General features: G+C 40.7%; 1 protein-coding gene across 8 annotated transcripts in view; it reads left to right on the top strand.

Annotated features, from left to right (window-relative positions):
- Positions 1 to 13,151, top strand: part of LOC127237551 (protein arginine N-methyltransferase 9) — a 232,371-nt gene that overhangs the window by 210,567 nt on the left and 8,653 nt on the right. For all 8 annotated transcript variants that reach the window (XM_051205907.1, XM_051205908.1, XM_051205909.1 and 5 more), the window contains 3 exons: positions 2,239 to 2,392; positions 6,804 to 6,926; positions 7,198 to 7,409. In XM_051205907.1, the coding sequence (XP_051061864.1) occupies positions 2,239 to 2,392; positions 6,804 to 6,926; positions 7,198 to 7,409 (489 nt within the window). The remainder of the gene's footprint in view (positions 1 to 2,238; positions 2,393 to 6,803; positions 6,927 to 7,197; positions 7,410 to 13,151) is intronic.

Below are 13,151 nucleotides of genomic sequence, written 5' to 3'. Positions count from 1 at the left end.
GATAGATTGTGTTAGAATGGACTGGAATCCTAAGATACTGATGTTGGAGAATTAATTAATTGGCTGTTTTGGAGAAGACTTCCTTCCAGTTTGGTGTGAGAAATTTTAATGAATAAGGGAAGGTACTTGTTAAGGTAACAATCAAGTTTATGGGCTGGAGGTATGGTTCAGTGGTGATAAACTTGTTTTGGTATCCCTGGTACTACACAGAAAACTTAATATAATGTCCATGCCTGTTAAAATGATTCATTTAATAACAGTTAAATAACAAGTTAGTATGCACTGTTATCATTCTTAGAACTTTTCTTGAGCTTCACATTTTAGAAAATTAAATAGGCAGAAAATTAACAAGTAAATAGAACAATCTCATAACAGCTCACAAGCTAATAGGAAGGGTTTTGTTGAGAGCTGTGGGGCTTTGTTAAGAGATAAGTAATGTCACTAATTGAGGTTAACTATTGACTTTCCCTTGAACATAAACAACTTGTTAGCAACAGTGTAGGATAGCATTGGATCAGACACCTAGATGTAAGGGCATTAGATGGGTAAGAGTCAGTCATGACCTTGAACCAGTCTAGTCTGGCTACTCACTGTGTAAGCACATGATCGTACGAGCCTAGACTTAAGCCCTAAGTACATGGTTCAACCTAAGAATGGACACTACTCTGACTTAGTGCTTCACTGGTTCCTGCTATCCGTCCTGTAAGTGTTGAGTGTTTTCCTCATTTTCTCCTTACTGTGTTGAAGTAAGGTCTGTTACAAAACACACAGTTTGCTTATTGGTCTAGTCTAGAGGATCCCTCTTCTGCCCCCTCTTCTTTACCTGGGATCTAAGCTCTGGACTGCAGGTGCCCAGCCCCTAAGTCTTAATGATCTGTTTAGGGAAGCTACATAAGCAAAAATAGAAACGTTTGTGCACGTTATTTTTTAGAACTGTACAAACTGGCCAGATGACTAGTATATATTTTAAAGTAGATCTTTAACTTGGTTAAAATTTACTGTGAAATATACTTGATGGTCAGTACCTCTGTGTGGTTCCTGCTCTGGAAGTTCAAGTAGAAGACATCCCAGAATACTTAGTAAAAACAAAGTTTGATATCTGAAGATGTGACAGATGAGGAATAATCCTCCTTACATAGTTTTTGTGCTTCTGCTTCCTCTTTATAGTCAGGTATGAGAAATAAGACTCCACAGTAGCAACCAATGAGAAACTGATTCTGCCTTGCCATAACCTCCAAATCCTTGCTACAGGAACACCTGGTACCAGGTCCAGCCTACTTAACAGGATACTTTTTAATAACCATAAGCAGTATTGTTAATGCCTTTTTTGTGGGACTAAAGGGAGAATGACGGTGAACAGAGTGTGGTAGCATTAAGTGCAGTTGCATGAGAAAGGGTTTTGTTAACCTTTGTCTTGCTTTCTTTTCTAGAATATTTCAGTTTGCATATGTATTTGCATTTGGAGTGTTTAATCCTTTATAGTGAGTCATTTCAGAGAAGTTACAGAGTAGTTCAGAGAACTTCCATATATTCTGTACCCTCATGTACTGTACCATTTGTAGTGTAGTATTTGAGACTGTTCTTTTCCCAGTCAAACTTTCACCTTGCCTGAAATGCTTGAGACCATCATTGTTGCAGCTGTTTACACATAATGATAGCTTGTAGAAGGAGCATAAGTTTATACATGAAAGTTATTCATGTCTCATATATATCTTATACACAGTCATAAGGCAGCCTTAAGTGTTTTTAGTGCACTTGTGTGTTGATGACAGCTTATTCATGAAATCATATATAGACTATCCCACATATTATATTGTATGAATGCCCAAAAAGCACTGGATTTCATTTATTTGTTTGTTTATTGGTTTTTTTTGAGACAGGGTTTCTCTGTGTAGCCCTGGCTATCCAGGAACTCACTCTACAAACCAGGCTGGCCTCAAATTCAAAAAGATCCACCTGCTTCCCAAGTGCTGGGATTAAAAGCCTGGCTAAAAGTGCTGGATTTTGGAGCATTTTGATTTCCACATAGGGATGGTTCTCCATTAATGATTTGTGGCCTGTAACTAAGAATTTAGCCTAGTCTGTCCAAATTTGACTTCTTGACCAATTGTTTTTAGTGGTTTAAATTTTGAACTACTGGACGATGTATCATCTACACTTCACTAATTGAAGATGCTTACTTCTTATCTATAAAGTGCAGGGAATTAAAAGGCTTTAGCAGTATTTGCTCTTCTTCAGGTGTTTATTACAATCTGGAGGCAAGATCTTCCCACAGTATGTGTTGATGTTTGGGATGCTCGTGGAGTCACAGACACTGGTAGAAGAGAGCGCTGTTCAAGGAACAGAACATACTCTTGGGTTAAACATAGCACCTTTTATTAACCAGTTTCAGGTAAGTGTCTAGAGAACCATTCAGTCAAGTTATTGTGCTGTCTCCCTTTGTCTTTGTCTCTCCTTTGAGTTCAGTTGGTTTAGCTGGATTAGAAATACAGTCATTTTCCTAGAGTAAAGGAACATGTCACTGACAAAAAATCAACCTGAGAGTCAGAATAAGCAAGGACTTTTGTCATAAATACTGACTAAAGTTTATATATTTTCCTCTGACATTTAAGCTATTTCTATGCCTGGTCCCAAAATGCCACCATCTGTCTTTCTATTATATTAAAAAAAAAAAAAAGAATTACTTATTTTAGTGTATAACTGTTTATCTGTTTGTATGCATATGCCTCTTGTGTGTGCATTGCTCATGGAGTCTAGAAGATGGCATCAGATCTCCTGGAACTAGAGTCACCATGGGAGTGCTGGGGACTGAACCAGGGCCTCTGCTAAAGTAGTGAGTGCTCCTAACTCCTGGTTTAGCTCTCCATTCCCCATCTTTCTTGATCCTGACTCTAGCAGTTCTTTAATTCTATCAGAGTCTACAATATACTGGTCCTTCTGCCTTTTCACTGCATTTCCCAGCTGCGGCTACTCTTATCAGCTTAGATTTTGTGTTCAGTGTATTTTTCATGTAATGTAAATAGTACACTCCATCCCCTGTTGTTCTTGGGTGATCCTGCCTTGGGTAAATCCTACCTATTGTATTTCTCTGTAACTTGCTACAGTTGGCCCTTCATGCCATGACCTCACTTTAGTTGATAATCAATTATCTAAAGAGACTCCAGAACCTTTCTTGGAAGATTTACTTATTTTATTTTATTTGTTTGTTTGTTTTAGACAGGGTTTATCTGTGTAGCCCTCGCTGTCCTGGAACTTACTTTGTAAACCAGGCTGGTCTCAAACTCACAGAGATCAGCCTGCCTCTGCCTCCTGAGTGCTGAAATTAAAGGTGTATGTCACTACTGGCCTGTCTTGGCAGTTTTATATTTTATAGTCTGTTTACCCATTGCTATCTCCTCTCTTTCAGTGATTAATTACTAGATAACAGTGAATCAATGAAACAAAATCAAAGGTTAAAAGAATATAATACATTAAAAACTATTCAATAAATGTTTATTGAACATCTGCTACATGCACTGCTCATTTATTTATTTGTTTATTTTTTATTTGTTAGGTAGGGGTCTGATGTAACCTGGAGGACCTCAATGTATAAATAAGGATAACCTTGAACCCCTGATTTTTCTGTTTCTTTCTTCTAAGGGCTAGAATTATAGACATATGTCACCATTCCCAAATTACATGTATGTATTAGTTACTAGTTGGTACAACAAAGTCCCTGACATAATCACCTTAAAGTAAAGGTTTATTTTGGCTCACAGTTTGAGGGAACACAGACCATCATGGCAGAAAATTTCTACCTATATTCACCTTCTATGAAAAATAAGGTGGAAAAACAATCAAAGAAGACAGCCATATCTACCTCAGATCTCCACATTGTACAAGACTGTACACATACAGAACTCCATGAGGAGCTATGAAGATAAATCCAGGCAGTCCAAGTATAGTTACAGCGCCAGTTATCCCAGTGTAGGCATGCTAGAAGGAGGCATGAACCCCGTGGGTGTTGCAGCCTGATATCCTAACCTATGTTTATACTCCCTCCAGGAAGAATGAGTCATGCCTCCTTAAGTGACAGGCCTTATAGCCCTAATATGTCCAATATGCCACATTAGATTGGGTGAGGAATGTTTCCCTCCTAGGAGGCTTGAACTAAAAAACTCAGGAATCTGCTATACTGTGTGCATTGGTGCCAGCTCTGTGCAAAACAGGTATCTCAATATAAATCAAAGGTGTATGATGGGAGCAGGACTTCTCTATGGACAAGAGATTAAGAGTATGGCCAGCATGATCAACCTTAAGGGGCCCCTACATCCTTCAGGAGGTGATGGGCCTGGTGACATCAAGTTAACTCTAGCTGCTAACATAGCCTGCCAGGCAAGGAGAGCCCAAGAAAAAATACACATCTGTGCAAAATACTATTCTACTATAGCCAATGAGAAGACCGCTTAAACTGTGAGCTTGCCAGGGAAGTTAGCGCTCTTCACAGAGAAGGCAATACATACCACAGATTTGTCTGCTGTGGATACCTCTAGACTTCTGTTGCCTCTGACTATGAAGGAGACTGGTAGATTGACTCGGGGCAACAAGAACAAAAAGTGGTGGGAACTTACAATGGGCACACCAGTCAAGTATGTCAGCTCCTTGGAAAAGGAATATGCCCATAGTCTCTGCCTTTGTGTGCAATATTAAAGGGGAGAAGACCCTTCATCAGATGTTTTTTGGAGCTGTTGAGTCCCAGAAGTCTCTGCCTGAGACCTATCTTTGCTTTCCTTCGGGATCAGGGCCTAAACAGGGACTATAGATTGATTTAACCAGCTGTTCCATGGCAGAAAGACAGGGGACAAGACATCCAGCTCCAGCATTCCCACCACAGTCAGTTACCCTGCTTGCCCTTAGGATTCCAGAAATGGAATTAAATTACTCCAAACCCTGCATACCTGTCTACTAAGGTGTATGTCATATCCTATGGGGCAAATGAGTATCCTTAGGCAGCATCAGAGAGGGTTCAACAGTGGCATGATGTAACAACTTGCTCTGTAAAGGTAACTTTGGTGGCTTTTAGGAATAGAACACTTTGAAGCCAGCCAAAGGCTTGTGATGCTGTGAGGTAGTGGCTTAGACTGCAACTGGAGCCTTGTGTGCTTGTGCCTATATTTCAAAAGTTGGAGTTTTACAGGTTGGGTGTGGAGTATGAGAAAGGATCAGGAAGGGTAGATAAGGAGTCAGACTCAAGGCCTAGTATGTGAATTTAGCAGTCAGTATCTTATATATGGTATTGAAAACCACAATACTAGACAGAAAACTAGGGGTATGCAGAAAAGGATTTGAGAACTGAATTTAGAGAGCTTGAAAGTTTATTGATGGTGACTGGAAGCCAGGAGTTTAGGCTGAGAAACAAAAGTGGGGACAGACAGTAAGCTGTGAGGAGAACTGAAAGGGTTACTATCTCAGGCAGTGAGAAGTGGGAATGCAGGGCTCTCAGTTACTGCTATAGCCAGGACTAAAGGCAAAATGAAGACTGAAAGTTGTCTGTAGCCCCTGAGCTTTTATGAAAGGTTGGGTGAGTGGCCTGGAGAGGCTGATCTGTCTGTGGCCAGCCTCTCAGCCTTTTATTTCAAATGAGGAAGAGGCTTGAAAGTCTGAGGGAGGGAAATGCATTGCAACTGAGATGGCTGTTTGTGGGGACTCAGAGCTTTGGAATCCTGGACCTACTACAGATTGGCATGGGGTTGACCCTGAGCAGGTGGACATTTAACGCTCTCTCAGTAACTTGAATTTGGAGCCAAGGTTTTGAGAACCATTGCCTTGTAGAAAAGAACTTGTTTTTCAAAATGAATTCATGCCCCTCCCATTGTTGTTGTTTGTTTGTTTGAGGCAAGGTTCACTGTGTCGCCTTGGCTGGTCTGAACTCACCTGATGGGTGAGGTCCTTTATATTTCTCTTATTGGATGATGAATAAATGCTAATAGGCCAGTAGCCAGGAAGGAAGAACAGGCAGGGCTACCAGACTAGGAGAATTCTGAGAAGAGGAAAGAGACAGGAAAGCAGTTGCCAGAGAGAGACACCATATAGCTTCTGGGAAGATAAGGCACTGGGTATTCTCCAGTAAGACAAGATTATGTGGAGATTCTTAGATTAATAGAAATGGGTTAATAATTAAGAGAGAGAGCTAGCCAATAGGAAGCCTGAGCCATCTGCCAAATAGCTAGCCAGTAAGAAGCCTGGGCCATTGGCCAAACAGTTTATAATTAACATAAGCTCTTTTAAGCGGTCCTGCTACCAAACAATTAAATGATGTTTACAAGCATGCTTCTTGGTTGGGACAAGGACCCATAAACTCCTTCTACACTCACTATGTAGACCAGGCTGGCCTCTCATAAAGATACCCTTGCCTCTGTCTCCCAAGTGCTGGGATTGAGGGCATATTCTACCACCCACCATGCCTGGCTAAATTTGGTGCCTCTGATCAAACACATTAATACTTCCTGTTAGATTATTTGCTTATTAGTTCACATATTATAGGTACAAATGTTTCTGGAATTGTTTGGCCACTTAAAAGTTTAGTGTATTGTCATCCAAGAGAAAGGCCTGTAGGTAACAAACAATAGCAAAGTGTTGAACCTGCCTAAACCTTAGCATGTTCATTCATTCTGAAAGACTGGTCAAGAGGGTTCATGCCTTAGGTTAATGGAGAAAATAAACAGGGCAGTAGAAAGCATTCTGTCACAAGGAGCTAATTGCAACTCAAGCACACCACAAACCTGACTGTACAAATGGTAAGTCCGAGTGCACTCTTTCCTCAGGTGCCTATCCGTGTGTTTTTGGATTTATCTTCATTGCCATGTGTCCCTTTAAGCCAACCAGTGGAACTCTTAAGATTAGATCTGATGACTCCATATTTGAACACTTCCAATAGAGAAGTAAAGGTAAGGACAACTACAAATGATCATTCTTGCCATAGTCAGAATAATTTGCCTTAAGTGAGGGATACTATATCTACATGTTTATCATTTCCTTTGAAGATTTAAATCTTTTCTGGACAACATGCAAAGATGGATTGAATAAATATTAGTGTCTAAGACTATTATTAAATTTGAATGGGGGCTTCAATATATTTTTAGTTTTTTATTCAAATTGATTAAAAAGAGAAAGAAGACTTACTTGCCTAATGGGATGTTCAAAATTCAATTTCTATAGGTCCGCATTTGTAGATCTGGACGAGTGACTGCTGTCCCATTTTGGTTTCATTTGTGCCTTGATGATGAGGTCAAGTTGGACACCTCAGGTGAAGCCTCCCATTGGAAACAAGCTGCTGTGGTTCTGGATAATCCCATCTGGGTACAAGCAGGAGAGGAGCTCATGCTCAGTGTTCAGCATCACAAAAGCAATGTCAGCATCACAGTGAAGCAGTGAGCGAGATTGTAATCATAAAATGAGTGTATAAGAATCCTTGTCATGGTAAAAGTTTAAGGGTGGTATATTATTAAAGCACATGGTAACAGTCGTAAAGTGTAGCCTTGTTTTTGTTCTATAAAAGGATTTCTTTTGTTTATATTAGGAAGCCATTTTGTTGGACTTCATAAGGATTTAAGAGATGTCTGTTTCAGTGTCATGTCAGTTAAACAATTTTTTTTAGTTAAATACATTTTTAAGGTTTGAGATCTTGGCTTATAATGGGCACCATTTAAAAGTAGGCTTCTGGGCTGGAGAGATGGCTCAGTGGTTAAGAGCAATGACTGCTCTTCCAAAGGACCTGAATTCAATTCCCAGCACCCACATGATGACTCATAAGCACATGTAATGAGATCTGGTGCTCTCTTCTGGCCTGTGAGGACACATGTAGGCAGAACACTGAATACATAATAAATATTTTAAAAAAGGAAGAAGAGTACCGGCTGCTTTTCCAGAGGACTGGGGTTCAATTCACAGCACCCACATGACAGCTCACCTGTCTGTAATTTCAGTTCCAAGGATCTGTCACCCTCACACTGACACACATGCAGACAAAACATCAATGAACATTAAAAAAAAAAGCAGAATTTCTCTAAATTTTGATTTGAATGACCTGTTGCAAAGCTTTGTAATGGGATCCTATTTTTAATTGTTGGCATTATTTACTGAGTGATCTGAAAGTCTTCAGAAAGCCCTTGTCTGTATCCTGAAGTGCTTTCCCTACTTTTGGTTTTGCAAGAGATTTTTTAAATCTTGTTCCTCTCAGTCCCCGTCTCCTCTGCCACCTTCCCTCCTTTCTCTTTCTTTACTCCCTTCTCCCTACCCTTTTTCTTTTTTCTTTTCCTTTTGGATGGGGTCTTATGCATCCCAGACTGGTCTCAAATTAGCTATGAATCTGAGGAGATAACTTTTTATTTTTATCATTTTCTTTTAAAACAATCTTCTCATTTTAGATGTCAACCCCAGTTCCCACTCCCTCTCCTCTTCCTGCTCTCCCCACCTTCCCGTATCCCCCCACCCCATCCACTCCTCAGAGAGGGTAAGGCTTCTCATGGGGAGTCAACAAAGTCTGACCCATCACTTTGAGGCAGGATCAAGCCCCTCTCCCACTCCAGGTCTAGGCTGAGCAAGGTATCCCTCCAAAGTGAATGGGCTACGAAAAGCCAGTTCGTGCACTAGGGATAAATCCTGGTCCCACTGCCTGTGTACCCATAGACTGTCCAAGCCACACACTGTCACCCACATTTAGAGGAGGATAATTTCTCAATCTCCTGTCTCTACTTCCTAAATGCTGAGATTGTAAGTGTGTGCTCCCACACCTGGTTTCTGAACTGCTGGGTGTGCCAGTCAGACATTTTGGTAAGTTACATCCCCTTCCCTTGTTTATTTACTCAAGCAACTCAGCCTCCCCGAGTCTTCTGTTAATCTGCACTCATCTTAATTTTCCAGCCACTGCTCTAAAGGGCATTACCATTTATGTGAGGGTCACTAATTTTCTGTTTTTACATGTGGGCACATTTTGCTACAGCTTTCCCCTTAGAAATACTTGTGTTGTGGCCCACACATGTCAGTGTGCTGTTTTCCTCTTATTTGATTCTGCTCTCTGAGTGCCTTCTTGATTTAATGACTGTGAATTATACAACGGTTTGTTGTTTAATTTCCAGACCTTTGCATGCTCTATAGTTACTCTCGCTATTGATTTTTAGCTTTTAGCATTGTGATCAAAACAAAAGAAGTTATTTCTGTTTCCCTATACTTGTTAAGGGTTTATGTTCTATTAAATGATCTATTATGGTCTATTTTAGAGCCAGTTCTATAGGTTGATTGGAATGTCTTCTGAAGTGTTTGAATGGACTGTTATGTAGGTATCTGTAAGGTCTATTGATAAACTGTCAGTTAACTTTGGTTTGTTTGGCCGCGGGCAAGATCCCTGACCCCCAAAGCGGGGCCTCTGCTAAAGAAAGAGGCCTCAGTTGGAGAGTGCCAGTTTCCAGTGAGATCCCACTATCCTGCAAAAACCTCCCAAGTTTCAAGTTTCAGCTCAGCCTTTGTCCTCTTCCGCCAGCCATTGGCTAGAGGTATCTGGGCTCAATTGGGGTTGCATCTCCCCTACAACCTCTACCCCCCCCCAACTCCCTGGGTTGGCCCCTGATCCTTCTGCTCCTGTGTCCTGTCCCCATCGAGAGCACCCTTGGAGCTCTGATACACCCCCACCCATCCCCACCATGAGCCTGCCCCTCCTACCCTGTGCCTTACCCTGCCCACTGTCCTGCAGCTCTGGTTTAGCACTGAGACAGAGGGTGGAGCCAATAGTCTACCCTACTTCGGAGACTTCTCAGAGCAAATCTGAACAAAGGAGACCTGCCTATCCACGCGGGACCACCCATAGTTTCCACCTGCTTGGTCTCTGACCCCACCTCCAGTCCTCTGCTGGAGTCCCGGGCCCCTCCTAGAGATCCGCCTATCTCTGTGGGTCCACTCTGAGTTCCTGCCAGCAAGATCCTTGACCCCCAAAGCAGGGCTTCTGCAAAAGAAAGAGGCCTCAGCTGGAGAGTGCCAGTTTCCAGTGAGATCTGACTATCCTGCAAAACCTTCCCAAGTTTCAGCTCAGCCTTTGTCCTCTTCTGCTAGCCATTGGCTAGAGCCATTGGCTAGAGGCATCTTCTACTGGATCCTCAGCCCTGACCCCATCCCTGGGTCCCTGTCTGCAGAGAAACCGCCTATAGAGCTTGGACCACCCAGAGCTACAGATATTGAGTCTCTGACCCACATAAGCCCACAGGGGAAATACCATAGAGAGAGGGGGAGACCCCACCAACACCTACTGGAAGAAGCTCTGGGAAGACGGCAATACAAGAAAACACCTAACAACAGAAAGACAAGCATGACACCACCAGAATCTAGGGAATCTACACCAACTAGAACAGAACACAACAAAGCAGAGGAAGCAGAAGGGAACGACTTAAAAATTATTGTCATAAAAATGATAGAGACCCTCAAAGAAGATGTGAGAAAATCCCTTAAAGAAATGGAAGAAAAAACAAACAGAAAAGTGGAAGAAATGAACAAATTCCTTAAGGAAAGTAAAGAAAGTACAGAAAGCCAAGAAAACACAATTAGCAGGTGAAGGAAATGGTTCAAGACTTGAAAACTGAAATTGAGAAAATAAAGGCAACACAAACCGAAGGAATGCTGGAAATAGAAAAACTGGGCAAAAAATTGGGAACTACAGACGCAAGCATAACCAACAGAATTCAAGAGATCGAAGAGAGACTCTCAGGCAATAAAATAGAAGAAATAGATTCATCGACCAAAGAAAATCATAAATCCAACAAATCCTTAACACAAAACATCCAGGAAATGTGGGACACCGTGAAAAGGCCAAACCTAAGAATAATAGGCATAGAGGAAGGTGAGGAAGCCCAGCTCAAAGGTGCCGAAAACATATTCAACAACAAAATCATCAAGGAAAATTTTCCCAATCTGAAGAAGAACATGCCCATGAAAGTACAAGAAGCATACCAAACACCAAATAGGCTAGACCAAAGAAAAAAGACCCCTCGACATATAATAATCAAAACACCTAGCATACAGAATAAAGAAAGAATATTGAGAGCAGTGAAAGAATATTAAGAGAAGTGAAGGGAAAAGGTCAGATGACATATAAAGGCAGACCTATCAAAATTACACCTGATTTCTCCATGGAAACCCTCAAGGCCAGAAGGTCCTGGATAGATATTCTACAAGTATTAAGAGAACACGGATGCCAGCCTAGGCTACTATATCCAGCAAAACTCTCAATCACTATAGATGGAGAAAACAAGATATTTAATGACAAAACCAGATTTTCCCAATACGCATCTACAAATCCAGCCCTACAGAAAGTATTGGAAGGAAAACTCCAACCCAAGGAAGGTAACTACTCCCACAAAATATAGGCAACAGATAATCCAACTACACCAGAAACAAAGGGTAAAGCAGAACAAATATATTCACAATACCACTGCCAACCACAAACCTAAAACAAACAAGCATCAACAATCAATGGTCCTTACTCACCCTCAACATTAATGATCTTAACTCACCTATAAAAAGACACAGGCTAACAGAATGGATACGAAGACAGAATCCATCCTTCTGCTGCATACAAGAAACACATCTAAGCTTCAAAGATAGACATTACCTCAGGGTAAAGGGTTGGGAAAAGATTTCCCAATCAAATGGAACCAAGAAGCAAGCAGGTGTGGCTATCCTAATATCTAACAAGTTAGATTTCAAACCAAAATTAATCAAAAGAGATGAAGACGGTCATTTCATTTTCATCGCAGGAGAAATCCGTCAACACAAAGTCTCAGTTCTGAACATCTGTACCCCTAATACAAAGTCACCCACATTCGTAAAAGAAACGCTACTAAAACTCAAAGCTCATATAAAAACCTCAAAAACTTATAGTGGGAGACTTCAATACACCACTCAACACTAGACAGGACCACAAATCAGAAACTCAACAAAGAAACAAAAGAACTAACAGAAGTTATGTCTCAACTGGGGTTAACAGACATCTATAGAACATTCCATCCAAAGACAAAAGAATATACCTTCTTCTCTGCTCCACATGGAACCTTCTCTAAAATCGACCACATACTAGGTGACATAACAAACCTCAACAGATACAAGAGAATAGGAATAGTCCCCTGTATCTTATCAGACCACCAGCCTTTAAAATTGGAATTCAACAATACAAATAGCAGAAAACCTGCAAACTCATGGAAACTGAACAATGTGCAATTTCACCACACCTGGGCCAAAGAAAAAATAAAGAAAGAAATTAAGGACTTTCTAATATTCAACGAGAATGAGGATACAACATACCTGAACTTATGGGACACCTTGAAAGCAGTGCTACGAGGGAAGTTCATTGCACTAAGTGCCCATATGAAGAAAACAGAGGATAGTCACATAAGAGAATTAATAGCACAACTGAAAGCCTTAGAACACAGAGAAGCGAACTCACCCCGTAGGAGTAGACGCCAGGAAATAATCAACTTGAGGGCTGAAATCAACAAAATAGAAACCAGGAAAACAATACAAAAAATCAATGCAATGAAGAGTTGGTTTTTTGAGAAAATCAACAAGATAGACAAATTAACGAAAAAGCAGAGAGAGAACATGCAAATTAACAAAATCAGAAACGAAAAGGGGAACATAACAACGGACACAGTAAATCCAGACAATTTTCAGGTCATACTTTGAAAATCTGTATTCCATAAAAATTGAAAATTCAAAGCAAATGGACAAATTTGTGGATAACTATCACTTACCAAAATTAAATCAAGAACAGACAAACAACTTAAATAGACCTATAACCCACAATGAAATAGCAGTCATCGAAAGCCTTCCAACCAAAAAAAGTTCAGGGCCAGATGGATTCAGTGCAGAATTCTACCAGACATTCAAGGAAGAACTAATACCACTACTCCTCAAACTGTTCCACAAAATAGAAAGAGAAGGTTCATTGCCAAACTCTTTTTATGAGGCTACAATAACCTTGGTACCCAAGCCTCACAAAGACACAACTAAGAAAGAAAACTACAGACCAATATCCCTGATGAACATTGATGCAAAAATACTCAATAAAATACTGGCAAACCGAATTCAAGAATACATCAGAGAAATCATCCACCACAACCAAGTAGGCT

The sequence above is a fragment of the Phodopus roborovskii genome, unplaced genomic scaffold (assembly GCF_943737965.1).
Source record: "Phodopus roborovskii unplaced genomic scaffold, PHOROB, whole genome shotgun sequence".
NCBI classification, from domain to species: Eukaryota; Metazoa; Chordata; class Mammalia; order Rodentia; family Cricetidae; genus Phodopus; species Phodopus roborovskii.
This window is presented reverse-complemented; position numbering and strand designations above follow the sequence as displayed.